The following is a 27,885-nucleotide window of genomic DNA, read 5'->3' as shown; positions in this document are numbered from 1 at the left end:
ATACAGGGACATGTCAACATGTAACTCCCTTGAGCAAACTAATTGTGCCAATAGAAATGTAAAAAAAGGCTGGGAAGGTGGCTCAGTGGTAGAGTGCTTGCTTTGTATGCATGAGGCCCTAGGTTCGATTCCTCAGCACCACATAAGCAGAAAAAACCGGAAGTTGCGCTGTGGCTCAAGTGGTAGAGCGCTAGCCTTGAGCTGAAGAGTTGAGGGACAGCGCCCAGGCCCAGAGTTCATGCCCATGACCGGAAAAAAACAAAAAACCAACAACAATAACAAAAAACAACTAAAAAACAAAAACGTAAAAAAAGGCCGGGTGCTGGGGGGCCTGTAATCCTTACTTAAGAAGCTGAGATCTGAGGATCATGGTTCAAAGACAGCCTGGGCAGGAAAGTATGAGACTCTTAGCTCCAATGAATCACCAGAAAACCAAAAGTGGCACTGTGGCTCAAAGTGGTAGATCGCTAGCCTTGAGCAACAGAGCTTGGGAACAGTGCCCGGGCCCTGAGTTCAAGACCCAAGACCAACCCCCAAGCGTTAAAAAAAAAAAAAAAGACCAAACCCCAGCCGTACATGTATCTGTCTGAGGCCACCAAGGAAACCCATATCCGCAGTATGACTTCTTCTCATCAGAATGCCCTTGAAGGCTTAAACCCACCTTTAATAGGCTGATCACCTGTTCTTAACAAAACGTACCTTTTAATGTGTGGATGTGTTCAGAAGCAGCCAGTCCAACCACGCAGTGAACGTGACGCAAGCCTGAACGCCTCCGGGGCCAGCCAGATAACCCAGGGAGAGGCCAGAGTCCCTGCCGGGAAGAAAAAGCCACCAAACAACTCCCAAACCAAGCGCGGGATCTAACTGGGCTTGTACCCTGGCACATTCACATGAGCAATTTTGAAAAAAATATTTATTAAGGGGTTTCAATTCCAGAAGTCAGGCAGAGTACAGTGCGTGTGTGTGTGTGCGCGCGCGTGTGCACATGCACATGCATGCTGGTCTTGGCACTTGGCTCTACCTCTTGAGCCACAGCACCATTTCTGGTTTTCTGCTGGTTAATTAGAGATGAGTCTCACTGACTTTCCTGCCCAGGCTGGCTTTGAACCATGATCCTCAGATCTCAGCCTCCTGAGTACCTAGGATGACAAGTGTGAGCTCGGGTGCTTGGCTTAATGAGTTTCAAACTTGACAGATGAGAGTTTCCCACAGAATATAGGGATTCCTGGCTTGGCTCTCCTCAGCTGGGTGTCCGTAACCGGGCCATGCTTGCTTGCCCGTCCCTCTGGCTTTCTTCCAGTTGTGTGAGAGCATCCTTGGAGTGGGGAGCACTCGTGGTTGATGGCGGTGTCCTTGGGTAGTAGAAGCGTTCCACCGCACCCTCACTTGCAGTTTCCAATGGGAACTCTGCCGTCACGCTGCACCAGCTCTGGACCTTCTGTTTCTCACGCCTGGAGCTAGCTGAGATCCTTAGATGCTGTGGACTTGTACTTAACAAATACTTCGGCATTTCAAATGTTCTATTCCTGCCACTTTTTTGGGGGACTCCAAATTTAAATCGCAAGGTAAAAAAATCTAACATTCCAGGAGCTACTCGGGGATTCATCAAATTAGATATTTGACTCGCCATTTCTCGTCGCTCTTTAAAGACCCCACAAAACGCTATGAATGCCGACTTGCCGATGTAGGATTGAATGAGGGATGCACTTGGAATGAATCTCCCTTACTTCCATTTTTCCTGTGAATTTCCCGTGCCTCTCATGGTCCCATGTGCGGATTTCTCTTTGATCTCGGGGTGGTGCTGATAGATCCACCACGCCCCTGACTGTAAACATGCCTCATGGGCTTCTCCACTGAAGACATCCTACAGAACCGTAGTACGCTATCCATCCGTTCAGCAGATCCTACCCAACAACCCGTAACTTCGTTACAGCTTTAAGAAATCTCTGTGGAGATGTGCTTGGGTGCTAGTAACACGCTTGTAGTTTGCTTGGCAGTGTCTCTATGTTGCATGGTATTATGCTAAGGTAGTATCATCAACCATGTTTTCACAATTTCCAGTCATGGCTGTAAGGCAGCTGAAATGCACCACCTGCTGAGCTCAGCCCATTTAGAGCACTGGTGAAGCGCGAAGACGGTGCCATGGTCGACAGTACGCATGCTACATTTTTTTTGGGGGGGGGGGGGGGAGGAGGGGCTCCTTTTATTCCTTTGTTTTGTGGCTTGCCCTGAAAAAAAATCACTGCAATTCCGTCTGTACTGACTATTCATAATTTATGAGGTGCTCCTTTTCTACTGCTGAGAAATAAATTACCATGTTTTTAGCAGGCAGCCTCAAAAGCTCACAGTTGTACAGCCTGAAGTCTGGGGCAGCAGAGCCAAGTTCCCTGCTCAGGGGCCTGAGCTGAAATTGAAGACTGGCCATCAGAGACACTGGGATCCACCTGCCAGGCCAGTGGCAAACATCACCTCCATGACAGCCAAAGCTGGGAGGGAGTTATACTGCCAGGGGGCGGGGATGTAGACACACACACACACACACACACACACACACACACACACACACACACACACACACACACACACACACACACACACACACACACACACACACACACACGGCTGTCCTGGAAATCAGTAAACCCAGAGGTGATTCACAGGGTACATGCTCAGCAGACAGAGCCAAGTGCATGCCTAGCAAGCTGGAGTCTCAGACTTCAAACCCCAATCAATACCGCTGGGGCACTGGCAGCTCATTGCCGCAATCTTAGCTAGTTGGGAGAAAAAGATCAGGAGGACTGAGGTTCCAGACTAGCCTGAGCAGGAAACTTGAGACTACATTTGAACAGAAAAGGCCGGGTGTGGTAATTCTCTGATAGTTTAAGTATGTGTATATACAAAGACATACACACACATGTGAATGTCGTACCTGTATGTTGCACATGTGTACAGTCTTCTTTTTACAAAGTCTTTTTGTTGAAATCATACACACATAGCAAAAATGATGTGTGCAGAGATGGATAAATACTCATAAAGCGAGTGCACCTGCGTAAGGAGAAACAAGACACTCCCAGCAGCAGGCCCGCGTTCTCTTCGAGCTGAAGCGGTGGGGGTGGCCCACGCGCGCCCCTCCGATGCAAAGCAGGTGTTCGTGCTGGCACGCGCGTTGCTCGTCCGTCAGTGACTGGCGAGGCTCCCAAGTGCAACCAGAGTGTGGGCTCACGCGTGGTCCAATGAGGGCCCTGGGACATCCGCTGTGTTTTATTGCTACTGTACTGGGTCATCAGCTTCGGGCTTTCTGGGTAGCAGTCCAGGTACACAGGAGCTGTCTTACTGAGCTCCCCAGTCCTGGCCCTGCCAGCTTCTGGCCTGAGGCGGGTCTGTCTGTGCTTTTCGGGAGGAGGGTGCTCTGGGCGACTGCCTGCCTGCGGATGTCCCCGCGGACATGCCCGTCCTGTCCAGGTTGGATGTCAAGTCTCGCAGGGTCCCCCGGGAGCACGGGGCCACCTCTCCTCAGCGCTCCTCTGCTGCATGGCCCCTCTGGAGAAGGGTCTCGGCACTGGCTCTGCTCTCATTGGTCCACTCAACTCTCCTGAGGGCTGTGGGCAGTGGCGCAGAGCGGGAGCTCAGGAACCAGCTGCCTTCCCCCAGTGCTCCTCCGGACTGTTACGCTTCATTCTTGGGCCAGTGTCCTGCCCTCCCTGAGGCTAAGCTCTGAAAGACTCCACCTTTACACAGAATCTTATGATGATATGACACAAAGTGCATCAGGGCTTCACTGCGATGCTGGCGCTGCACTCAGTGCTTGACGTTCACTGACTCACTCAATCCTCAATACACCCACGAGTTTGTCCTCTTTTTCTCATTTTACCAATGGCAAATCTAGGGTCCAAGATGGTGCTGCTCACCTGGCAGATCTGGGATTGAACCCAAATCATCCGCCCTCCAAGCATCTCCTTATTGAAGTCTACCAAATGTTCTCAGGGCCAGCCACTCTCCAGCTGTGGGCCACTGTCAGCAAACTTTGAGCTTCCATTACTCGGAAATGATTCCTTAAAAATTTAACAAATACAAATACACTTCTCTTCTCACTATATAACTACCGTAAAGAACAGAGTACAGATATGAACTGATGCTTACAATTTACTTTATTACCATTTTTCTTGCCAAGTAAACACTTGAACGTGTTAGCAGTAATTTTTCCACAAATGAAGGACCTACTATTTCCTGGTCAATAGGTTTCTACGAAAAGTGAACTTTTACTGGACTTTCAAATTTCACAAGAAACCTTGTCCCAGGCATGTCAACTAGAGTCATTATGTCATGAATAGTCTCTTGCTGGGCTGGGAAGGTGGCTCAGTGGTAGAGCGCTTGCCTTGCATGCTTGAGGCCCTGGGTTTGATTCCTCAGCACCACATAAGCAAAAAGAAAAAAGCCGGAAGGGGTGCTGTGGCTCAAGCAGTAGAGCGCTGGCCTTCAGCTGAAGAGCTGAGGGACAGCGCCCAGGCCCAGAGTTCAGGCCCCATGACCGGAGCCCCCCCACCCACCCAAAAAAAAATCTTGCTATTAGTCACTTAAGAACATAGAGCCCACTGCTCTATATTCAGGACAGGCAGCATGGGCCTTGCCACACCCCGGAGTCAGGGTCTACGTATCTAGGTGGTAACTTAGCCTGACACGGCCAGGTGTGAACTTTCCAGGACTGAAACAGAAGCAACTGGAATACCTACAGAAGAATAAAATCTGGCAAGCTCATTTTCTCCCACTGATGGGAAATTTCCAATCAGGCTTTTAACTTTTCTTCCCGCACTGGTGATCAAAGCCAGGCCGCATCTATACCGGGCAAGTGTTCAGTGAATTACACCCTCACCTGCTCTTACCTGTCCCCAGCCCCCAAATAAAAAGGCTCAAGTTGACTTTGTAAAATCAGGTTGAAAACTAAGCATGCCAATCATAAGTAAATGACTGTTTCAAGTATTCGCACTTCCTTTTAGAAGGGTTTTATTTTAGGGCATGTCTCAGAAAAGAAATAAAAGTAAATTAAAAATGCCTATACCTAAAAAATACGGTACCTAGTGTTCCTAATCATTTAGCTTTTGAAGTCTGTAGAACAATTCAATTTTTATTATTGGACTGATGGAAGCCTGGCTCTTCCCGTGGAGAATTTTCTTTCTCCATTTCAGGACTGGACTCCTGCCTGTCTGCCTACCTGAGCTGAAGGCCGTGGTGTGTGCTGAGCTGGTAGCTCGCGTGGAGCCGTTTTTACCCTAGCTCCTTTAGGACGAGTGAGTTCACAGAATGAAGACAAAACAACGAATTAAACCAAACTAACGTTCTTAAGCTCTGGATGGTTCTGTATCTCCCTAGCACTTACCTAAAATATAAAAATAGAAATGACATGCACGGAGCCGCACCATGAAGCTTACTTGAGTGGTTCCCTTTTTGTATTTGAACTCTTTAAACTAAAAAGAAAAATTACTGTAGATTAAGCATCCCTTATCCAAAATGCTTGGGACCACAAGGGTTTCAGATCTGGGCTTTCCGTATCCACATCGCATCTCACGGACAGGATCCAAGGTTAAGTACAAAGCTGACTGATGATACCAGCAGCTAAAGGTAGTTTCAGCATGCCTGCATGTTTGGTCTATGAAACTTTCCACTCGGGGGGTCCCGTAGGTACGCAGAGTTTGCGTTTCAGAGCATTTCAGAGTTTGGATTTTGAATTTAAGGATGCTCAAACTGGAAGTTTAAAATTAGAGCAGTTTATACACTGAGAGCAACAAAAAAATTTTTTTAAAAAGGAAGAAAATCTCCAAATGGCTAAAAATCACTTAGTTATAAAAGAACAAGTATAATTTACAGTATCAAAAATCTCAGAAAAATAACTCTCACTGTCTTTCCTTCTAAAAAAGTGTCTCCCTCCCACTGCCCTTAGAAGGCAGTGAATGCATCAGATTTAAAAACCCCACACATCGATACTCACACCAGTAATGTCTAAAGACTCACAGAACACAAAACTTTCTCTTTTATAATCAGTCAGGTTACTTTTCTCTCACTTACATAATAGTCCTCTGAAAACAATTTCCCTTTAGAAAACTAAAGTATTAGTTGCACCTATTTATTCTTGTTACAAACAATTTCATTTTTATAGGCCACAAAAGTTTTAATTGGCACACTGAAGAATAAAACAAGTCATTCTTAAAAAAAAAAAATGATGGGATCATCTCTTTTTGAAGAATGATCCTGACACATGATTCAGTAAAGCCATCTTTCCCCAACCGGCACCAGTCAGGACTGTTAAACAGTCATTGCCACTTGAGGGTTATCAATGCTGAGTGAAGTGTAAACTGGTTTGAAGATCTGTGTCCATATTTTAAGATATAATTTGTACCAAAGCGTTTTAAAAAGATAACCTACCTCCACACAGTTGATTTGCCTCAAAGAATTTCTTAAAAATACAGTGTAACATTTAAGAACCAAACAACATCCACTGCTGTGGTTCAAACTTCAACCGAGGCTTTCCTGAAGCCTGGTGGGAAGGTTGCTGGCGCCAGCCTGCACCGCATGGTGGCATGGCTCTCTGCGGAGGAGCACACTTGGTCGCACGTGGCCTCTAGCCTTGTGCTGCAGCCGTGCTCCGCGCCCGGCCTGCCGCCGTCACGTCTCCACCTGCACGTGCTCCGAGCTCTGCGCGCAGCCCTGGCTCTTCCACGCGCGATGGAGATCTCGAAGGCGCTCTGACGTCCGTGTGCTCACGTTCAGGGCAGGATGGACTTTGCAGATGCCGCTCTCCTCCATGAGAGATAGCCCGCAGATCCCAAAGTACGCGTGCAAAGCATCTGGAAGGCAGGTGATTTTAGTTATCGTATGTACACACTTCGAAATACATATCCAGCAGCCCCACAGAAAATTAAAATCACATTCAGGAAAATGCTAGTTTTCACCAAGTTTTAAAATACATATCATCAAAATGAGCTATTAGCTAGGCGCTGGCGGCTCACGCCTGTCATCCCAGCTACTCAGGAGGCTGAGATCTGAGGATCGTGGTTCAAAGCCAGCACACGCAGGAAAGGCCGTGAGACTCTTATCTCCAATGAACCACCAGAAAACCGGAAGTGGCGCTGTGGCTCAAGCGGTAGAGCGCTCGTCTTGAGCTGAAGAGCTGAGGGACAGCGCCCAAAGGCCGAGTTCAAGCCCCACGATCCACAAAAAAAGTGTTATCAAAGGGAAATTTCCTGAGATTCTACTACGGACTGGCGGGGCAGGGCAGGGAGGGCGGGGACTCGGGAGGGACTGTCCTGCACAGTACCTGGATGGCTGTCCGGCCACTTGGCAAATCCCCCTACGAGGCGGTCCTGAGTTGATAAGATATAATTTCTGTTTTTCTCAAAGTTAGTGTACTGGAAAATCTTCAGGAGCTGAAATGACAAAAAGCCATGAACACGTAAGCTCTTATGCTACCCTCTGGCTCATGACTCAGTGTGTGTCGTCCGTGACAAGTCTCCAGCTAAGGTCCCCAGGGCAGCTCTCTGCAGACCTGAGCACCTGAAAGTAGTCAACTGCCCAAGTGTTATTTCCTTACCACATCTATTCTCCTTTTCCAACCCGCTGGTTTTTTCTTCTGAATCAAGCCGAACGGATGTAGACTCAACATATAACTTCTCCAGTACACTTGACCCATCTGTCATTCTAAAAACGCCATTTACTCTTACTTTTAGGATTATAGGTGTGAGCTACCAAGCACCTGGCATTTTTAAATTAACAGCTCCCACATAATCTTTACTGGTATAACTTCTAGAAAGATATCTCTTCTACACAAAGCACTGGTTAGCTTCAGTAGCAAGTACTTGTGACCCTGGGAGGCAGGTGGTCTCAGAGTTGGTGTAAAGATGGACGTTTTCAAGCAGCAAACAAAGAGAACTGGCCGCAGCTAATCCTGCTGGATGGGCAGTGCAGGCGCCCGAGTGGCCCCTCACCTTCAGGGTCGCTCCCACCCAGAAGGAGTAGCAGGTGTCCACAGGCTTGTTGGGCCGCCCATGGTAGCCGTTCTGCTGCCGCATTATGCACCACCTCTTTATCCTGTTCAGCTCCTTTTCTGAAAACACCTCTTCCAACTTGCCCATCAGACACAGGGAGGCAATGCCACAGAAAGTTGATCCTCCTGTTAAACAAAGCCCATAACTGAGATGCTATGAAAACACTGTACAAATTACTTGGGGGTGGGGGGGGTGGGGTGGGGGGTTAAATGAAAACAGTGGAATACAATTTTTAAATGACAATTTCAAAATATCCACTCAGTACAGAAACTCTTCCATGCCACGTTGATCAACATAAGGTAATTTGAAGCTATACAAAATATTATACTTAAGAAAGTAAATGTTAAGCCAAAGAAAACTAAGCTTGTATTATTTACTGTTGATTGTGGGGCTTGAACTCTGGGCCTGGGCACTGTCCTTGAGCTCTTCAGCTCAAGGTCAGCGCTCTACCACTTTGAGCCACAGTGCCACTTCCGGTTTTATGAGTGGTATATTGGAAATAAGAGTCTCATGGACTTTCCTTGACCTTGAACTGTGATCCTCAGATCTCAACCTCCTGAGTAGTTGTGATGACAGGTGTGAGCCACCAGCGCCTGGCTAAGCTTTTATTTTTTAAACAACAGCTTAAGGAATAGCTGCAAGTTATTTTCATGCAGCTAACTAGTGAACAGATAACTGCATCATGGGAGCATGCAGGTTTGAACAGTCTGGTGATGGCTAGAGACTAGGAGGCTTCAGTCTAGAACTGCAGAATGGAAGAGAGAACAAGAAACAGGCTACAGTAACGGCGGACCCATTAAAGTCACTGTACTAAAGATACTGTGGAGTTTTCAAAGAAGTGAAAGACAGCATCATGTTTATTGAGTCTCACCGTGAGATTCAAGTCCGGCTCCCTGGGCCAGCCCATTGTCGTAGGACTGAAAAAGAAAACACTGCTTAGTTTGCAGAGAAATAGTAATACATGAAGAACACTCCTTTTTTTTTTTTTTTTTGGGGGGGGGGGGGGGAGGGTCCAGTCATGGGGCCTGAACTCTGGGCCTGAGCACTTCAGCTCAAGGCTAGCGCTCTACCACTTGAGCCACAGCGCCACTTCCGGCTTTTTTCTTATGTGGTGCTGAGGAATCGAACCCAGGGCCTCAATGCATGCAAGGCAAGCGCTCTACCACTGAGCCACCTTCCCAGCCCTTTTTTTTAACACTCCATTTTTTTAAAAAAAAACTATTTTCCAAAATATGCACTCTTTCTCCAGAGAAGTAGAAGTAGCCATTTTCAAGGACCCAGCCTAGTTTCCTTTCCCAACCCAAATGTCTGAGTGCAGGGACTCAGTTCGGAGATACTGTCTACAGATCCAGCTCTACCCAGCATTTGGGCCCTACTTCCCTTGCACACTTCCTAGTATGTATTGGCTGACTGAAAATATAACGAGCCTGCGCATAAAACTTCCCTCTGCTCACACTTCCTCCAAAATCAAGAGAGCAAGGAGAACAAGTGAAAACTTGTGGGTTTTAGAAAGCATGGTGAAGCGTCAGACCACTGCCGGTAGAGGAAGACACGTCGCGCGCTGGCCGGCCAGCTCCGACAGTCACCGAGCTGAGAGAGCTGAGCTCTGCTAAGGCTGGGAAGGAGAAAGGGGCACTGCTGGAGGCGGGCCTTCCGCACACTCACGGCCCCCACAGCGTCTCGGGCAAGCTGGCCCCCACAGTTCCAGCACGCACCCAGTCCAGTCACCCAGAGTGTAGATTTACAAATGGCTTCGATCTCAGTCATCACAGCATACTGGCTTCAACCATTTAAAGTAAGCTCTTTGGTCCAGGAATCCTGACAAAAATGACAAATGCCATCGGGATCAGTGATCAGTGCCATCCCTGTCTGCCAGCGGCTCCACCGTGGCTCTGTCACGGCGCCGTGGCCGGGTGGTGAGCGCACAGGACGCTTGCCTTTCTAAGGCGGCATCGTGAAGAGGACCGCACGCGCAGTGAAGAAGACCAAAGTGACACGCAGATGACAAGCGCAGTGAAGAAGCGTGGGACACTGACACGGGATGGGAGTCACACCAAGCTCACACACACACTACATACAGAACGCCTGAAACCACTAAGGGGCACCTGAGAAGCACACTGCTTTACCAGAAAGAATGAGGAAAACACGACCTTGCAGGCGAGTCTCAAGGTATGCTGTTCAGTGGGGGAAAAAAACAAGGCCGGTGGTAGACTATCTCTGAAGTAGGGAAAGGAGAAATAAGATAGATTTATATTGTCCCATGAAGAAGCAACACAAGGAAGATGATGGAAAAACCAGTAAGACATCCTCTCGAGCAGATGGCAGGCACAGGGCGGAGGGTCACACCTCTCTGAACACGGCTCTCGCACAGTCCTGATATTCAGAAGCAGGCCAGCATCGCACACGTTACATAAATGAAGGTCAACAAAGACAGGGGGACCCAAACTGTGCAAACACCTGAAGCTGACTTCAAATAAATGACATACTGACACTAAAGAGGAAAAATAAATGAACACTGTAGTATCAGAGAACTGAAGAACTCTTGCACTGGATCATGGTGTGCAGTACGCGGACAGACACGTGTACACTGCGTGTGTCTGTGTGAGGGCGTCTGGGAAAGCGTCCACACACTATCTAGCCCTTCCTACTGATAGGGGCCGAGAAGCCATGCACACTCTCTCAACACCGTCCTCCAGAAGAACGAGGACTGCAGATGAACCTGGAATATCTTATGCTGGGAAGCAGGAAGGCCCTGAGCATGAAGGAAACGCAGCAAGCCAAGCCGAGCCTGTGTGAAAAGACTCTCAGTGGCTAAATCGGAGCCTCAATGAACAGCCAAACAGGAACTGACAAGACAGACTGTCTCCCATGAAATAACACAAAAATTCAGTCTGAAGCATTTCCATCGCCATTTATAGCATGGCAGTCAGAGCTAGACAACCATTAGTGCACACTTAAACACAAATGGATAGAAGTTTCATGACAGTGTATTCAGTGTATTTAAAGCATCCAAATTATGAGATAGTAAATAATTACAGAGAGGAAAAAAAATGCTAGCTTTGCAGAGAAAACTCTGGCACATATCACTTTACCCAAGGGAACAAAAATAGGACAAATGCATGAACAGGAAAAGTCAGTGCACCTGGCCCACCTCCCTAACAGGTCTAAATCTGTTCAAGGTGCCTCTGTGTCCACTAGCTTTTAAATACTGGGCAAATTTCTACATAATCTGATCCATAGTCCCATATTCATCTAAAACCAACTCCATTCCTCTGAGAATTCATTCACATACATTTCTATTTATAAATACTGGGTAAAGCTTGAAGAAACTGTTTTAAATAATCTAGAGCACTACAAATGTCACATCTGAGAAGCAGTAACCGTAGAAAGCAGCTCTATTTTTCCAATTTTATATAACATATAAACAGAGCAAAGGAGCAGGGCGCTGGTAATGCTAGCTACTCAGGAGGCTGAGATCTGAGGATTGTGGTTCACAGCCATCCCAGACAGAAATGTCTGTGAGACTCTTACCTCCAACCAGTAACCAAAAAATCCAGAAGTAGAGCTGTGGCTCAGCGCGGAAAAAGCTCAGGGACAGGACCAGGTCCCCAGTTCAAGCTACAGGACTAGCACGAAAAACCAAAAAACCAGAGCAAAGTATTATTCTGGGTAAGACTACTATTTATAGTCCATGGTATTTTCCTAAAAATAAATGTTAGAAAAAACTCACACAAGTATTCTATTTTCATGACCAAGGACTTAATCTGCTCTTCTAGTATGACGAGCTCTGCATGGTCTCTAATCATGGCGCACCAGGACAGCAATCTTAATTAATGCACACACACGTGTCAGCACTGATAGCCCGCACAGGAGTGTCTACGCCACTCACCATACTTCTGCGGATGTAGCTGATGGCCTTCTTCACATCCATGCCTGACCAGTTGTTGAGCATATAGCAAATACAGGACGCACAATACACAAACCGCATGTCATTTTCACTGCCTTCCGGAACTGCACAGAAGCTGAAAGGAACAAGTATATGATTATTAACATGCTGGACACAAATATTTTTACAGGGGGCTTCAAACACCTACTTTGTGTCTCTGCTACTGATATAAAATCCTATGCTACCTGTATGACGTACTAGGACAATGATATAAAACACTCTCTACTGGCCGTCAACTTGAGAGCGCTCTGGCTCAGAGCTACTGCACACCACTGAGATGCCCCGCCAGACAGGCAGAGGGTGAGCCATTGCTCTGCTGTGAGGAAATCTCCCCCTTCAGCTCCAAGATGAAGAAGTTTAGAGAACGCCAAGCTCAGATAGGCGGCGTGCTGGCTTTGTCTGCAGTCTTCCTCAGACAAGCGTAGTGCTGCTGCCCCACCTGCAGCCGTCCACGTGGGCGCAGCAGTGAGCCTGCCGACACGGAGCCAGCCTGCCCGGAGCACGCAGCTCCACGCGTGCTCCTCCTCGGCCAGCAGGAAGCTCCGGAGAGAAGTGGATGCTTACTTCAAAATAGTTTCTCATGTAGAAGGTAAGTGAAATTACTTCTGCCCTCATTCACACCAAGAATGTGTTGGATTCCTTCCTGTCTTTGTTTTCTGCAGCCCAGGGCACTGAAATCAGGGCCTTTTACTTATCCACTGTGCAGGCAGGCCTTTTCGAGCTGCGGCCCAGCGTGTGTGTGTGTGTGCCTTTTACTGTGTGTATGTGCCTTTTACTGTGTGTGTGTGTGTGTGTGTGTGCCTTTTACTGTCAGGGCCTTTTACTTATCCACTGTGCAGGCAGGCCTTCTCGAGCTGCGGCCCAGCGTGTGTGTGTATGCATGTGCGCGTGCGCTGTTTTCAGGGAGGGTCTGGCTTTCTGTGCCTGGGCCATGCCACAGGCCATGAGATGGAGTCTCACAACTGGTCTTTGCTCAGCCCGGCCTCGAACCGCAACCCCCAGATCTCTGCCCTCCAGGTTGCTGGGGTTATAAAGATGATTTTTCTGATGAAGCACTGGCTGGACACACTGCACACTGGACGTCACCTGGTCTTTGTTCTTTCTGGCCGTGTTGGGTTGAACTGAGTCCTTGCATGCGCTAAATGAGTGCACAGAGCTACAACCTCCACCTTAGGTGGTTCTGACAAGAACACAGGATCCTCTAACCATTGGCTGTGTAAGTTCATCTTTGTCGTTCCAATAACTATACTTACACACACACACACACATTGATACACACACGGTACTTATATTTACACACACAATGATACACACACGGTACTTATACTTACTTACACACACACACACACACACACACACACACACACACACACACAACAATACACACATGGTAATTATACTTACACACATACCCCTCAAGTAATTTCCAGTGATCCTACCTCCCATCCTCCAGCTGCAGGGCTCTCAGGCCAGCTAAGCAAGCTTCTTTGTTTACGCGGCTTAAGTCATCTCCAAGAATAACTAAACATGAAAGGCCGGTGTAGGTCATTGCTATATGGCCACTATCGTAAGGATGAGCTGTTCCAGGATTCTACAATTCAAACCAATTTTATGTCAATTAAGAAATTGAAATATGAATGCTTCATTAACTAGTTTGACACAAGGTTTTTTGTTTTTTTTTTGTCGGTCATGGGGCCTGAACTCTGGGCCCTGGGCGCTGTCCCTCAGCTCTTCAGCTCAAGGCTAGCGCTCTACCAGTTGAGCCACAGTGCCACTTCTGGCTTTTACTGCTTATGTGGTGCTGAGGAATAGAACCCAGGGCCTCCTGCCTGGGCTGGCTTTTGAACCGTGATCCTCAGATCTCAGCCTCCTGAGTAGCTCGGATGACAGGTGTGAGCCACCGGTACCCGGCTGGTTATATGTTTAAAGTAGTACTGTATGGTACGATTTCATAGGTTAGCATTCCAGCAGTTTTATTTTGGGTACTGGTGGCTCACACTTGTCATCCTAGCTACTTAGGCAGCTGAGATCTGAGGATCAAGGTTCAAAGCCAGCCTGGGCAGGAAATTCCTGAAACTCATATATCCAATTAACCACCAGAAAACTGGAGGTGGCTCTGTGGCTCAAAGTGGTAGAGCACAGGTAAGCAACAGAGCTCAGGGACAGCAACCAGGCTGACTCACGGCGGGGGGTGGGGGGGGCGGGGGGTGGGGGGAGATACAGGCTGAAAAACATATGACTTTCCTATAAGCTCAAAAAGCTAGAAAGGACAAACTGGCTAGAAATTAAATGGTGCATGTGCGTGTACCCAAAGCCTCACGAAGGCCTGGGCTGCACGATCGCCAATCTCTGCTTGAGCCATTCCATTTAACAGTGTAAATTCCCAGGAGTACATGTTCCAGGGAGGGGGTGCAGGTTTCCCATAGATGCTGTTAGTTTGTAATACACTTTATTGGACAGTCTCATCTGTCTGCATTGTTTGCTCAGTCCACACCCCGGTGGGAACTGACCTTGGACGGATTGAAGGGGATGCCCAGGTGGGAAGAGCCTCGGAAACCACAGCGATTTAGGTTTGATCCTAGAAAACAAAATGCACACTTCTTTAGAACACTCCTCACTCCTGCGGTCTCACAGATGCTCCCCACGCAGCCAGGCTGATATCACGCGGGCGGGCTGCACGGGTCCTGCACGGGGCACTCTGAAGCAGGGACTTATTACACACGGCCTCCCTCACATGACCACGTGACTCACCCTACACATGATCAACAGGAAACAAATGCCCCGTGAATGCCACGCCCAATGGGTTACTCAGGACCACAACCTGTCTGCGGTCCCACTGCTTTGTTTTTTTGGTTGGTCATGGGGCTTGAACTCTGGGCCTGGGCGCTGTCCCTCAGCTCTTCAGCTCAAGGCGGCCACTCTACCACTTGAGCCACAGCGCCACTCCCGGCCTTTTCTGTGGATGCGGTACTGAAGAACTGAACCGGGCTTCATGCGTGCTAGGGAGCACTCCACCACTGAGCCACATGCCATCAAGGTTAGGAGACTGACTACAGACTGGCGTGGGTGGAAAGCTCTCGGGCTGGCGTGGATGGAAAGCGCACTTGGCAAGTGTTAAGGTCCAGTTCAAGCCCCAGCGCTGCTTCCAAAATAAACTAAAAAGAATGCACAAGGAAGGTCTTATTCCTCCTAGCTATGCAGGCATAGAAAACAAGCGATGAGCACAGTTTCTTCCATTTTCCACCAGCTGCTAACAGGTGTGGCCCCCCCCCCCCCACCTTGCTGGCTCTCCTAAACAACATGTCAGAGATACTTCAGCTCAGGACCCAAGTTCCACAAGGAGTAACCACGGAAAATCGGTCAATTACATAGCATCGAAAGTAACATGGAAAGATATCCATAGCTTTCCTTGCAATTTGTGAAGAAAAGTTTCTTCAAAGTAAAAATACCCTTTTCTCCTCTATCCCTTTCCTTTTCCCTTCCCCTTTTTCTTTCCCTTCTCTCCTTCCCTCCCTGTTCCTCCTCCCCCTCCTCTGTAAAAAAGACAATACAAACTGAATAAAAAAGTATATACAGTATGGGCACTGGCGGCTCACATCTATAGAATCCTAGCTACTTTCGAGGCTGACAACAGGAGGATCAAGGTTTAAGGCCAGCCCAGGCAAAAAAGTCTGTGAGACCCTTTTGTCAAGGTATCACAGGTCTGTCATGCTCAGCGAGTCCACTGTGGACAAGCTCTTCAGCTCTCCAGTCAGTGGAACACAGCAGGGAAAGTGCTGCCCTAGCGAATGGGAGACTGAGCCAAGGCCTCAGTACTACAAAAGACAAAAGCGAGGGGGGGGGGGGGGGGGAAGCGCTGACTCTGAAGCTGGAGAAAAGGATAGCTTAATACTTCAGTTAAAACAACAGCAATGAAGCCGGGCGCTGGTGGCTCACGCCTGTAATCCTAGCTACTCAGGAGGCTGAGATCTGAGGATCGTGGTTCAAAGCCAGCCCGGGCAGGAGAGACCGTGAGACTCCTATCTCCAATAAACCACCAGAAAACCGGAAGTGGCGCTGTAGCTCAAGTGGTAGAGCGCTCGCCTTGAGCTGAAGAGCTGAGGGACAGCGCCCAGGCCCAGAGTTCAAGCCCCATGACTGACAAAAAAAAAAAAAAACAACAGCAATGGGAAGTGGCCCTATGCCTCAAGTGGTAGAGTACTAGCCTTGAGCACAAAAGAGGCTCAGGGACAGTGCCCAGGCCCTGAGTTCAAGCCTCACAACCAACCAAAACAAGATCATTAATAGTACTTTCAGGGCTGGGAAGGTGGCTCAGTGGTAGAGCGCTTGTCTTACATGCATGAGGCCCTGGGTTCGATTCCCCCCCCCCCCCCCAAAAAAAAGTACTTTCAGAAAGCTGATTACCATTAAATACCTAAAATGCAAGAAAAAAAAATCGCCCATTAAACAGACTCATTAAAACAACTCGTAAACCGGGCACCAGGCTCACACCCTAATCCTGGGTACTCAGGAGGCTGGGGCCTGGAGGATAGCGGTTCAAAGCCATGTACCGACAAACCATAAAAATGCCAGGCTGGAGCATGGCCCTGAGTGCAAAACCACCCTTCAGTTCATGCTTTCTGGTCCTTTCCTTGCACGGCCCAGTGCTCCCACTCAGCACAAGCAAGGAGAGCAGCAGACATCAGCACAGATCTGAAAAGCCATGGGGCCTCTCGGCCCCCACCCAGGCCCACAGAAAACCACGAGTTTAGGGTCAGAATGAGTTGCTTCATTCATCAAGAAAAGCAACCAAGGGGCTGGGAAGGTGGCTCAGTGGTAGAGCGCTTGCCTTGCATGCCTGAGGCCCTGGGTTCAATTCCTCAGCACCACATAAGGAAAAAGAAAAGAAGCCAGAAGTGGCGCTGTGGCTCAAGTGGTGGAGCGCTAGCCTTGAGCTGAAGTGCTGAGGGACAGCGCCCAGGCCCAGCGTTCAGACCCCATGACCGGACCCACCCCCCCCCCCCCAAAAAAAAAAAAAGAAAAGAAAAACAACCAAGAACCACAGCTTTGGTAAACTCTGCTTTTGCAGAGGTGAAGGGTAGACTAGCTTGTATTACGGGAAGTAAGTTTAGATAACTGTGCACCCATAAGGATCACAGTTATATAAGAAAAATAAAACTTGGGTAATGAAGAAACAGCAAAAAAATAATCTGTACAGGAAGATTTATGCACAGCACTGAGTACTTACTCAACCAAGAGAGCAATCCATAGCCGCCGCCCCCATCATCATCAGTACTGAAAGGAGGTCTCCCTCTAGCTCAGGCTAGTCTCAAGCATCTTCCAAGCCAGGGCAAACACTACTATTAATAACCAGCACAGCTGCACTCTGCTTAACACAAACATTGTATCTCAACCAAGTATTTCTTTCAACAAACTACAAAGTCAAGCGTTTAGAATGACACCTGGATGGTGAAACATCTGTGTGACCACCAGACACATGACTAGGCCTGAGTGTAATGAGGAAATTCCTTCAACAAAGACTTTTTTTTATTGGTCATGGGACTTGAACTCTGGCGCCTGGGCGCTGTCCCTCAGCTCTTCAGCTCAAGGCAAATGCTCTTGAGTCACAGCACCACTTCCTGTTTTCTGGTGGCTCACTGGAGATAAGAGTCTCACGGACTTTATTGCCAGGGCTGGCTTTGAACCACGACCCTCAGATCTTAGCCTCCTGAGTATTAGGATTACGGGTATGAGCCAGCAGTGCCCAGCTCGCAAAGACTTTTTGATACATCATGATTCTAAGATTGATGGATAATAATTTAATGTGCAATATGCTTGAAAAAGTCATATTTAAAACACTGTAAACATACTTCTTTTTCTTGGGGGGTCTGGTCGTGGAGCCTGAACTCTGGGCCTGGGCGCTGTCCCTCAGCTCTTCAGCTCAAAGCTAGCGCTTTACCACTTGAGCCACAGCACCACTTCCGGCTTTTTTCTTTTTGCTTATGTGATGCTGAGGAATCAAACCCAGGGCCTCAGGCATGCAAGGCAAGCGCTCTACCACTGAGCCACCTTCTCAGCTCCTGTAAACATACTTCTTAAGAAGGGAACAAATCCAAAAAGCCAACTGAAAATGAAACATTAAACAATAACCTTTCAGTTTTTTGGTTTTTTTTGTTCAACCATGGGGTTTGAACTCAGGGCCTGGGCTCTATCCTGAGCTTTTTTACTCAAGGCTAGTATTCTACCACTTTGAGCCACAGCTCCCCTTCCGGCTTCCTGGTGGTAAATTGGTGACAAGAGTCTCACAGATTTTCCTGCCCAGGCTGGTTCTGAACTGCAATCCTCAGATCTCAGTCTCCTGAGTAGGTAGGATGACAGGTATGAGCCACAGGATCCTGGCTACCTTTCAGGACTTCTAATCACCTACTTCCAATAATTAATGGGATCTAAGAAAAAAAGACCAGACTCTCACATCATACCATAAGACAGCCTCAGGATTTTGGATCTAAAAAAACAAAAAAAAACAATACATGATAAGTAATTCCTGATGCACCGAGTCTACGGAAGGCGAGAGACCAGACACTGCCTTGGCTGGAGCTTGTCGGCATTAACTAGGTGTCTTACAGTGGGCCTGAGGCCCGTGGCAGTCCCAGCCCAGCCTCACGCTTCTTGAACCCCTTGAGGTGGGGGTGGGGAAGCACCGGGAAGCTCCAGTGATCTGACCACACCAATTATCAGGATTAGGGATTTCACAATCCTGAGGCTAAGCGGGGGTCAGGGTGGATTTGATGAACTATTCAGTGTCCTGGGCCATTCTCCACTCGGGGCCTGGGGCCTGGCTACTGCACAGCAGAGCAGGGCAGCGCGGCCCGGAGCTCTGGCTCTACTCCATCTCAGTCACGTCTGCGGGGCCTCAGGCGCTCTCTCCAGGCAACCTGACAATGTATTTGGCAGTGCTTTCACAACTGCAAGATGCTGAATGTACAGCATCATTTCAGCCGCGAGCAAAATAAACCATTTGTATACAGCCATGTAATTTTTACATTATTTTTTTTGTTTTGAAAGTTATAAGGCCTTTTCCAATTTAAGACTTTTAACACTGAAAGCTTTTTACTGTCTACATTTCAACATTTTTCCAATCTGTGCTGCCTACACTGGCCTTGAACTCCCGACTAAGCTCCTGCCTCTGCCTCCCAAGTAGGCTGAGACTACAGGCACACGTCACCATGCCCAGCTCTCTGTATGCTTTAGCTTACCACGTGTCACATGCAGTGAGCAGAATTCACATCAGTACACACACACAGGCCTACTTCTGTACTACTGCACAATCTGTAATAGTCCTTATAGTCATATTAACTTTTTTTTTTTGCCAGTGACCAGGGTTTGAACTCAGGCCCTCGGCTTGCTGAGCAGAAGCAACGCCACACCTGGAGGCCCGGGCCCTCTGGCTGTTCGTGGGTAAGGCTTTGCTTCCTGCCCGAGGCACGCACCTGACCTGCAAACGTCTACCTTAGGCTTCCGGACATGCTGGGATCAGGCGTCTCTGGGACCCACAGTCCTCCCACTCTTAGCTTCACAAGTAGCTAAGACCCGGACAGACTCCAGGACAGACCCCAGGGCCAGATACACGATGTCATTGTTTGATCCTAATTAGTGCCTATAAGAAAGGTGTTAGATATATTAAATTCTGATAGATCTACTCTAGAATGCTTAACAATTTTTAACAAGAACTTACTAAATTTAGATTTAAAAGAGCTGAATAAAAACAAGCCGGGTGCTGGTGGCTCACGCCTATCATCCTAGCTACTCTGGAGGCTGAGGATCTGAGGATTGTGGCTCAAAGCAAGTCCGGGTAGGAAAGTCTGTGAGACTCTTATCTCCAATAAACCACCAGAAAACTCCAAGTTGTGCTGTGGCTCAAGTGGTAGAGCACTCGCCTTGAGCTGAAGAGCGCAGGGACAGCGCCCAGGCCTTGATTTCAAGTCTCGTGACCAACAAAAAACAAAAACCCCCACAACTATGGACTTCAAAAATGAACTAGAAAGCCATCTACTATTTCCAAGGCCATGTCAATAGACAAAACTTCCTTCTAAATAAAAGTCCTAGATGTTCAGTTCTCACAAACCACTGGATGAGCTGGAGACGGTTACCCGCCAGCGCCAAATGGCTAGGAAGTGCCGACTCTCATCAGACAGACAGCGGTGGCCGCTGACGCGACTGCACGAGCCTCTGCCACTTCGTGATCTTTATTCCCGTGCCATCTCCACTACTCCCTGTGGAGGGCCCAACACACAGGCCTGAGCGTGCTAACGTTCCGCACTTGAGAGCTTAACAAAAGAAAAAAAGTGTGCTTTCATTCAGCTGATCACGAACCTTCTGAATTTTGGAAATGTAATCAAGCAAAACACCCAAGTTTACAGAAGTGGCTTACAAGTTATAAAAGTGGCTGTAATAACAGTGCTAAAGAAACCATATAAATATCAATTAAACATAAAGACCAGGAGAAAGGGCCCAACTGAGCGGAAAGGCAACTTGATGGCAGTTTTTTATGCTGAGGAGACAAGTGGGGGGTGGGGCGGGGAGTGGGGGGAGCGGGCAGTCTAGGTCACTCACATGTGAAGAGCAAGCATGGGTCACCAGTGAGGGGTGCCCACAGCGGGGTGACAGTGTGGGTCCCCACTTGACCCCAGGTTGCTCTGGTTCCACGGGAAGCACAGGCACAAGCACACTCACAGTTTCAGTAAACACTAACACACCCCACGAGGTCCGACCAGCCACCGTAAAAATGAAAGGCTAAAAACTCACTCACTGTCTTCGGTGGGGAGCACCTGCAGGGAGTAGATCCACTCTATTATGTCACCTCTGTTCACCACGTCTAAGGAGTCCAACATATCCAGCCCGGAGAGAGCGAAAAACGCAACTGTCAACCTAAAAGAAAAAAAACACAAAACACCGCCTTCACTGTCACGCCACGGAACCCACGGAGCGGAGCCCACGGAGCGGGGCCGGCCCAGCAAGGCAGCACAGCACCGCTTCCACCGCATCGCCACACGACGCAATGGCTTTTAAATTCAATAGCCTCAGTCGCACCTTTAATTAAAAAAAGGAGCTTTAAGGGCTCACCCGAAGCAGCTGAGTCCACTGGAGCCCGAGCATGAGCGGCTGAGGAGCTGAAAACCAGTACAATGGGCTTTGGACAGGCTGATAGGGCAAAAGCAGGTATGCTTCTAGGTTTTAGCTTTTTTGGGGGTGGGGGTTCCAGGTACTGGGGCTTGAACTCTAGGCTTGGGCACTGTCCCTTAGTTTTTTGCTCAGTACTGGCACTCTAACGCCTTAACCACAGCTCCACTCCTGGCTTTCAGGCATGAACTGAAGGAAAGAGTTCACAGGCCTTCCTGCCCTGGCTGGTTTCCAACCTTGACTCTCAGACCCCAGCCCTGGGAGTAGCTAGGACTCCCTCCCGCCGGGACCCTGCTTTAGAGCCCTGTGGTCCTCGTCACCGATGGATCAAGGGATGGGGGACCGGCGCACTTGGTTTTCTTCCCGAGAAGATGGAGAGATGACTTCCAAGGTCCAGGCGCGCCGCGCCGCACCGCGTTTATCTGTGGTTTCAGAACAGGGAAGAGTGCACCCAGGGCTGCTTCCACCTGCTCGGGAGGTCACATCCGAGCACTTGTGTTCTCATGGAGAACCAAGTCCCCAGGGCTGCTTCTGCCTGCTCAGGAGGTCATATCGAGCACTTGGTTCTCATGGAAAACTGAGTCCCCACTTCGTTCCTCCTGTGCCGAGTGGAAATGGGCCTGACCAAGCCAAGGCAAATTCCTTGGGCTGGGCTGGGCAAGGCTGGGCTGGGCAAGGCTGGACTGGGTTTGGGAGAGGACCGAGTGGCCCCCACAGGACTCCTGGGTTGAAACCACTCCCCAAAGGAGAACACACTAGAAATGAAACGTGACCGGGTTCTGGTCTGGAAGTTGGATTCTGTTTCGTGATGCCTACAAGTTCCGTACTAGCTATTCGGTAAACATTTTTCTTTGTAAGGATGTGTGATACTAGAAACACTACTTCCCCTGTGAAGGAGTTGTAGAGATGTGACTAAGCTTCAAACAGCTGCGGTGAGTCAGCCGCAGCCAAGTATGAATGAACACCGCTTCAAACTCTCCTTCACACGGGACCTCAGCCTTTCGCGAGCACGTGCTGAGATCTGGGTGCGGTGTGCGTGCTGGAGGGGGCGGGGCCTCCTCATAGCCTCTCAGCCCCTCCTTTGCTCCCCCTGCCAGCAGCTCTCTCTGCCTCCCTCCTCGCTTTTGGTGGTAGTGGAGTAGAACTCAGGGCCTCTCGGTGTTAGGAAGGTACTCTACTCCTTGACGGCCCCAGAACTGCCTATCACCCTTGGTGCTTTATTTTAGGTCACTCTTCAAGTAGGGTCTTCAGTTTGGACAATTCAATCTCCTGCCTTTGACTTCCTACCTGTGAACCACAGCCACACAATCCTACACCTGGCTTCTTTGTTGAGAAAAAAGTGCCCCTAATTTTTTTCCTGGGCTGTCCTGGAACCAAGACTCTTTTGACCTATACCTCTTCAGGAGCTGGGATTACAGTGGGTGCTACTGTACCCAGTCTACTTTTTTTTTTAATGCAGTCATTTATTCCTAATTTTAGAACACTGCATTGTGATGTAGCTATGTCCCCACTTGACATCTAGGCAGCTGGTAAAGATCCCCAGGGACACCCGTGAAGGAAAGGAGGTGAGCAAAGCAAGTGGCTCAAACTCTGTGAACAGTCAACGCTCATACATCAGCATTCCCAACGTGCTAGTCCAACCTGACACAACAGCACTACTCATTCCTATCGGCTCAGGACGGCTATCTTTCCATCCTCCTACTCCCCTGATCCCCAGAACACTGGTGGGTTTTTTGTTGTTGTTGTTGTTGTTTTTTAAAGAGTCTTTCACCATGCCAGCCTCTGGGCAGCTGGACTGTAGGTTTGCACCACAACACCTAGCTCAGAATGGGTCTTCTATTCCTTTCTTAATATAAAAGAAAAACCTCAGCAAATGACACATTTAATTTTCGTGAGACATGGTCATCAGAAAACTCTTACTATCAATAGATATTTTGTGACCACAACGTTGTGTTTCTGAGTGCCACCAAGCAAGAAAACCAAATAAGCCAGAGGCCTTGAATTCAAACCCCATACCAACAAACCCAACCCACCACCTACAAATACACACACACACACACACACACACACACACGTTCTTATCAGACTGAAAAAAGCAAGGAAATGGAGTAACTTTGCCCTAATAGTGGGGAATGTTTTTAAACATCCAGTCCAACACCAGCCTTGAGGGCCCTATTTTGCTGGTTTGTCTTTGCCCATACTTGTTTCTTCAGAGGCACTCAGTGAACGCATGTAGAGCTGAACTGAAATACTGAGCAAGAACCTAACTCAGGCCACAGTGTTGTGTTTTAAAACTCTTAAGAGCTGGGTACCGGTGGCTCACGCCTGTCATTCCAGCTATCAGGAGGCTAAGATCTGAGGATCCCGGTTCAAAGCCAGCCTGGGCAGGAAAAGTCTGTGAGACTCTTATCTCCAATGAACCACTAGAAAACTGGAAGTGGCGCTGTGGCTCAAGGTAGAGTGCTTGCCTTGAGCTGAAGAGCTGAGGGACAGCTCCCAAGACCAAAGTTAAACTCCATGATCGACAAAAAAACTCTTAAGATGGGGGCTGGGAAAGTGGCTCAGTGGTAGCGCGCTTGCCTTGCATGCATGAGGCCCTGGGTTCGATTCCTCAGCACCACATAAGCAAAAAGAAAAAAGCCGGAAGTGGCGCTGTGGCTCAAGTGGTAGCGTAGCTTAGGGACAGCGCCCAGGCCCAGAGTTCAGGCCCCACGACCCGACCCCAAAAAACTCAAGATATTTTGTGACCAAAAGGTTGTGATTTTGTGCAACACAATCTTAATTATAAATCACAAATATCACAAAAAAACAGTGTAAGCCAGGCATTGGTGGCACCTGCCTGTCATCCTAGCTACTCAGGAGGCTGAGATCTGAGGATCATGGTTCAAAGCCAGCCAGGGCAGGAAAGTCCATGAGACTCTGATCTCCAATAAACCACCAGAAAACCGGAAGTGTTGCTGTGGCTCAAGTAGTAGAGTGCTTGCCTTGAGCTGATGAGTTGAAGGACAGCACCCAGGCCTGGAGTTCAAGCCCCATGATCAAAAACAAAACAAAAACCAAAACCAACAAAAAAAACATAGTGTAACCACAGGTAAGACTGTGAATCCTTCAAGACAAAAACATAAGAAAAAAATAAACGACCTAATGCGATCCATCCAGTTATTTCTTAAAAATAAGCCATAGGAAACTAAAAATGATTTTAAAATTCAGTGTGGCAGATGCCTGTAATCTTGGCACTAGAGAGTCTGGGTGCACTGGTCAGTCTATACAGCAAGATGAGGTCTTAGGCAGGAGGACAGAGGAGGGAGAGAAAATATATAAATACTCATCTCTTTATTAATGTACCAGGATGCAACATATCTATCCTCTAATATTCAATGGTTGGTGTCAATCCTAGACCTATAATAAAAATGAACTACTAAACTCATTAAGTCAAGCCTGGCCCAGGTGACTCACCCTGTCATCCTAGCTACTCAGGAGGCTGAGATATGAGGATTGTGGTTCAAAGACAGCCTGGATAGGAAAGTCTATGAGACTCTTATCTCCAATGAACCACCAGAAAACCAGAAGTGGTGCTGTGGCTCAAGCAGTAGAGTGCTGGCCTTGAGCTGAAGAGCTCAGTGACAGCACCCAGGTCCCGAGTTCAAGCTCCATGACTGACAAATAAATAAGTAAAAATTCATTAAGTCATACAATTTCTCTCTTTTTTTTGGGGGGTGGGGGTGGGTTTGGTCCTGGGGCCTGAACTCTGGGCTTGGGAGCTGTCCCTAAGCTCTTCAGCTCAAGGCGAGTGCTCTACCACTTGAGCCACAGCGCCATTTCCAGCTTTTGTTTTGCTTACGTGGTGCTGGGAAATTGAACCCAGGGCCTCATGCATGCAAGGCAAGCGCTCTACCACTAAGCCACCTTCCCAGCCCCATACAATTTCTCTATTCACTTAATCAGGCTTATGAGCAAAGATTACACCATTTGTACTTTTTTTCTTTCTTTTTGTCAGTGGTGGGGCTTGAACTCTGGGCCTGGACGGTCCCTCAGCTTTTCAGCTCAAGGCTAGCACTTGCCCCCCCCCCGCCCCACTTTGTATTCTTTTACAGGGTTTCATAAACCTGGAAATTTACAGGGCAAAACTCTGGCATTTTGAAAATAAAGTCATAGACCTGTAACTACAGCTGTAAGCAGAATGTGACTCGAAAATACAACTTAACAAAAGAGCAGGGTTTTTTGTTTTGTTGGTTGTGGGTCTTGAACTCTGGGCCTGGGCGCTGTCCCTCAGCTCTTCAGCTCAAGGTGAGCGCTCTACCCCTTGAGCCACAGTGCCACTTCTGGTGTTCTGGTGGGTTATTGGAGGTAAGAGTCTTATAGACTTTCCTGTCTGGGCTGGCTTTGAACCGCGATCCTCAAATCTCAGCCTCCTGAGTAGCTGGGATGACAGGCGCGAGCCCCTGGCGCTGGGCTAAAAGGTCAGACTTTATTCAAATGTCTGGGAGTTCACAAGTCAGAGTGTCAATACGATGGCCGGGCACGTCTGCGCACCCCAGTGCCTACGGCCCACGGCCTGAGCCGGGGCCTGCACCCATCAGAGGGCTCTACCGCCGGGGCTCCCCAACAGGCCTCTCCGGGGTGCGGTACGGGGACCTCCGCGAGGACAGGGGCCGTGCTTCGCTCTCTTCCCCCCGCCCGGCCCCGCTCCCCGCTCCCCGCTCCCCGCTGGCCCCGCTCCCCGCCGGCCCCGCTCCCCGCCGGCCCCGCTCCCCGCCGGCCCCGCTCCCCGCTCCCCGCCGGCCCCGCTCCCCGCTGGCCCCGCTCCCCGCTGGCCCCGCTCCCCGCTCCCCGCCGGCCCCGCTCCCCGCCGGCCCCGCTCCCCGCTCCCCGCCGGCCCCGCTCCCCGCTGGCCCCGCTCCCCGCTCCCCGCCGGCCCCGCTCCCCGCTCCCCGCTCCCCGCTGGCCCCGCTCCCCGCCGGCCCCGCTCCCCGCTCCCCGCTCCCCGCTGGCCCCGCTCCCCGCTCCCCGCCGGCCCCGCTCCCCGCTCCCCGCTCCCCGCCGGCCCCGCTCCCCGCTCCCCGCTCCCCGCCGGCCCCGCTCCCCGCCGGCCCCGCTCCCCGCTGGCCCCGCTCCCCGCTCCCCGCCGGCCCCGCTCCCCGCTCCCCGCTCCCCGCCGGCCCCGCTCCCCGCTCCCCGCCGGCCCCGCTCCCCGCCGGCCCCGCTCCCCGCTCCCCGCTCCCCGCCGGCCCCGCTCCCCGCCGGCCCCGCTCCCCGCCGGCCCCGCTCCCCGCCGGCCCCGCTCCCCGCCGGCCCCGCTCCCCGCTCCCCGCTCCCCGCTCCCCGCTCCCCGCTCCCCGCCGGCCCCGCTCCCCGCTCCCCGCCGGCCCCGCTCCCCGCTCCCCGCTCCCCGCTCCCCGCCGGCCCCGCTCCCCGCCGGCCCCGCTCCCCGCCGGCCCCGCTCCCCGCCGGCCCCGCTCCCCGCCGGCCCCGCTCCCCGCTCCCCGCTCCCCGCTCCCCGCTCCCCGCTCCCCGCTCCCCGCCGGCCCCGCTCCCCGCCGGCCCCGCTCCCCGCTCCCCGCTCCCCGCCGGCCCCGCTCCCCGCTCCCCGCTCCCCGCCGGCCCCGCTCCCCGCCGGCCCCGCTCCCCGCTGGCCCCGCTCCCCGCTGGCCCCGCTCCCCGCTCCCCGCCGGCCCCGCTCCCCGCCGGCCCCGCTCCCCGCTCCCCGCCGGCCCCGCTCCCCGCTCCCCGCTCCCCGCTCCCCGCTCCCCGCTCCCCGCCGGCCCCGCTCCCCGCTCCCCGCTCCCCGCCGGCCCCGCTCCCCGCCGGCCCCGCTCCCCGCCGGCCCCGCTCCCCGCTCCCCGCTCCCCGCTCCCCGCCGGCCCCGCTCCCCGCTCCCCGCTCCCCGCCGGCCCCGCTCCCCGCTCCCCGCTCCCCGCTCCCCGCCGGCCCCGCTCCCCGCTCCCCGCTCCCCGCTCCCCGCTCCCCGCCGGCCCCGCTCCCCGCTCCCCGCTCCCCGCTCCCCGCTCCCCGCCGGCCCCGCTCCCCGCTCCCCGCCGGCCCCGCTCCCCGCTCCCCGCCGGCCCCGCTCCCCGCTCCCCGCCGGCCCCGCTCCCCGCCGGCCCCGCTCCCCGCTCCCCGCTCCCCGCCGGCCCCGCTCCCCGCTCCCCGCCGGCCCCGCTCCCCGCCGGCCCCGCTCCCCGCTCCCCGCCGGCCCCGCTCCCCGCCGGCCCCGCTCCCCGCTCCCCGCTCCCCGCGGCGCCCACCTGCTGGTCTCCAGCGAAGAGTAGCGCTCGGGCAGGACCTGGAGGCAGCGCTGGAAGAACCGCACGTGCCGGTCCCGCAGGAAGTCCAGCCGCTCGCCATCCCCGCCCGCCGCCAGCCGCTCGTCCTCCGTGGCCGCCATCTTGCTCCGGAAGTGAGACCCCCGCCGCGACCCGGAAGCACTCGTCGGGGGCGGGGCCGCGCGACGGCCTGGTGGGAAGTCCGCCGCCCGGCCCCGCCCCTCCCGCCGCCCGGCGGGTCCCGGGCGCCCGCAGCGCGCTTCCCGCGCGGGAGGCCCGAGCCCTGCGCGGGCGCGGCCTTCCCGCCCGCGTGGAGGGGCCCGCGGAGCCCGGCCCGCCCCGGCGCCTGGGCGGGCCGAGGAGCCCTTCCGGGCCACTTCCGCCCGGGCTGGACGGCAAATGAAGGGGGGGCGGGGAGCGGGGGGGGGGGGGGGACGCCGCAGGACGCCGGCCGCGGCCGCAGCGCGCGTGCGCGGGCAAG

At 51.4% G+C, this 27,885-nt stretch overlaps 1 protein-coding gene across 1 annotated transcript; it reads right to left on the bottom strand.

The window, feature by feature from the left end:
* Positions 1–4,962: 4,962 nt before the first annotated feature.
* Positions 4,963–27,553, bottom strand: Pggt1b (protein geranylgeranyltransferase type I subunit beta). Its single transcript, XM_042672503.1, has 9 exons — positions 27,387–27,553; positions 20,771–20,889; positions 14,493–14,560; positions 13,422–13,573; positions 11,926–12,058; positions 8,908–8,953; positions 7,977–8,161; positions 7,310–7,418; positions 4,963–6,839 (listed from the first exon to the last, which is right to left on the bottom strand). The coding sequence occupies exons 1-9, from the start codon at positions 27,524–27,526 to the stop codon at positions 6,658–6,660; spliced, it is 1,134 nt and encodes a 377-aa protein (XP_042528437.1). The 5' UTR covers positions 27,527–27,553; the 3' UTR covers positions 4,963–6,657.
* Positions 27,554–27,885: the final 332 nt, after the last annotated feature.

The sequence above is a fragment of the Dipodomys spectabilis genome, unplaced genomic scaffold, assembly GCF_019054845.1.
Source record: "Dipodomys spectabilis isolate Male_0828 unplaced genomic scaffold, ASM1905484v1 ptg000714l, whole genome shotgun sequence".
Taxonomy (NCBI): Eukaryota; Metazoa; Chordata; class Mammalia; order Rodentia; family Heteromyidae; genus Dipodomys; species Dipodomys spectabilis.
The sequence above is the reverse complement of the archived record's forward strand: the minus strand, read 5'-3'. Positions and strand labels throughout refer to the sequence as shown.

What these genes read in the sequence shown, in the direction of transcription:
- Pggt1b (XM_042672503.1), bottom strand. Translation starts at nt 27,526, where the DNA reads ATGGCGGCCACGGAGGACGAGCGGCTGGCGGCGGGCGGGGATGGCGAG. An exon ending in TCTTCGCTGGAGACCAGCAG is followed by an intron (nt 20,890 to 27,386) that starts GTGGGCGCCGCG and finishes TTTTTCTTTTAG; the next exon opens with GTTGACAGTTGCGTTTTTCG. An exon ending in GGTGCTCCCCACCGAAGACA is followed by an intron (nt 14,561 to 20,770) that starts GTGAGTGAGTTT and finishes TTTGTTTTCTAG; the next exon opens with GATCAAACCTAAATCGCTGT.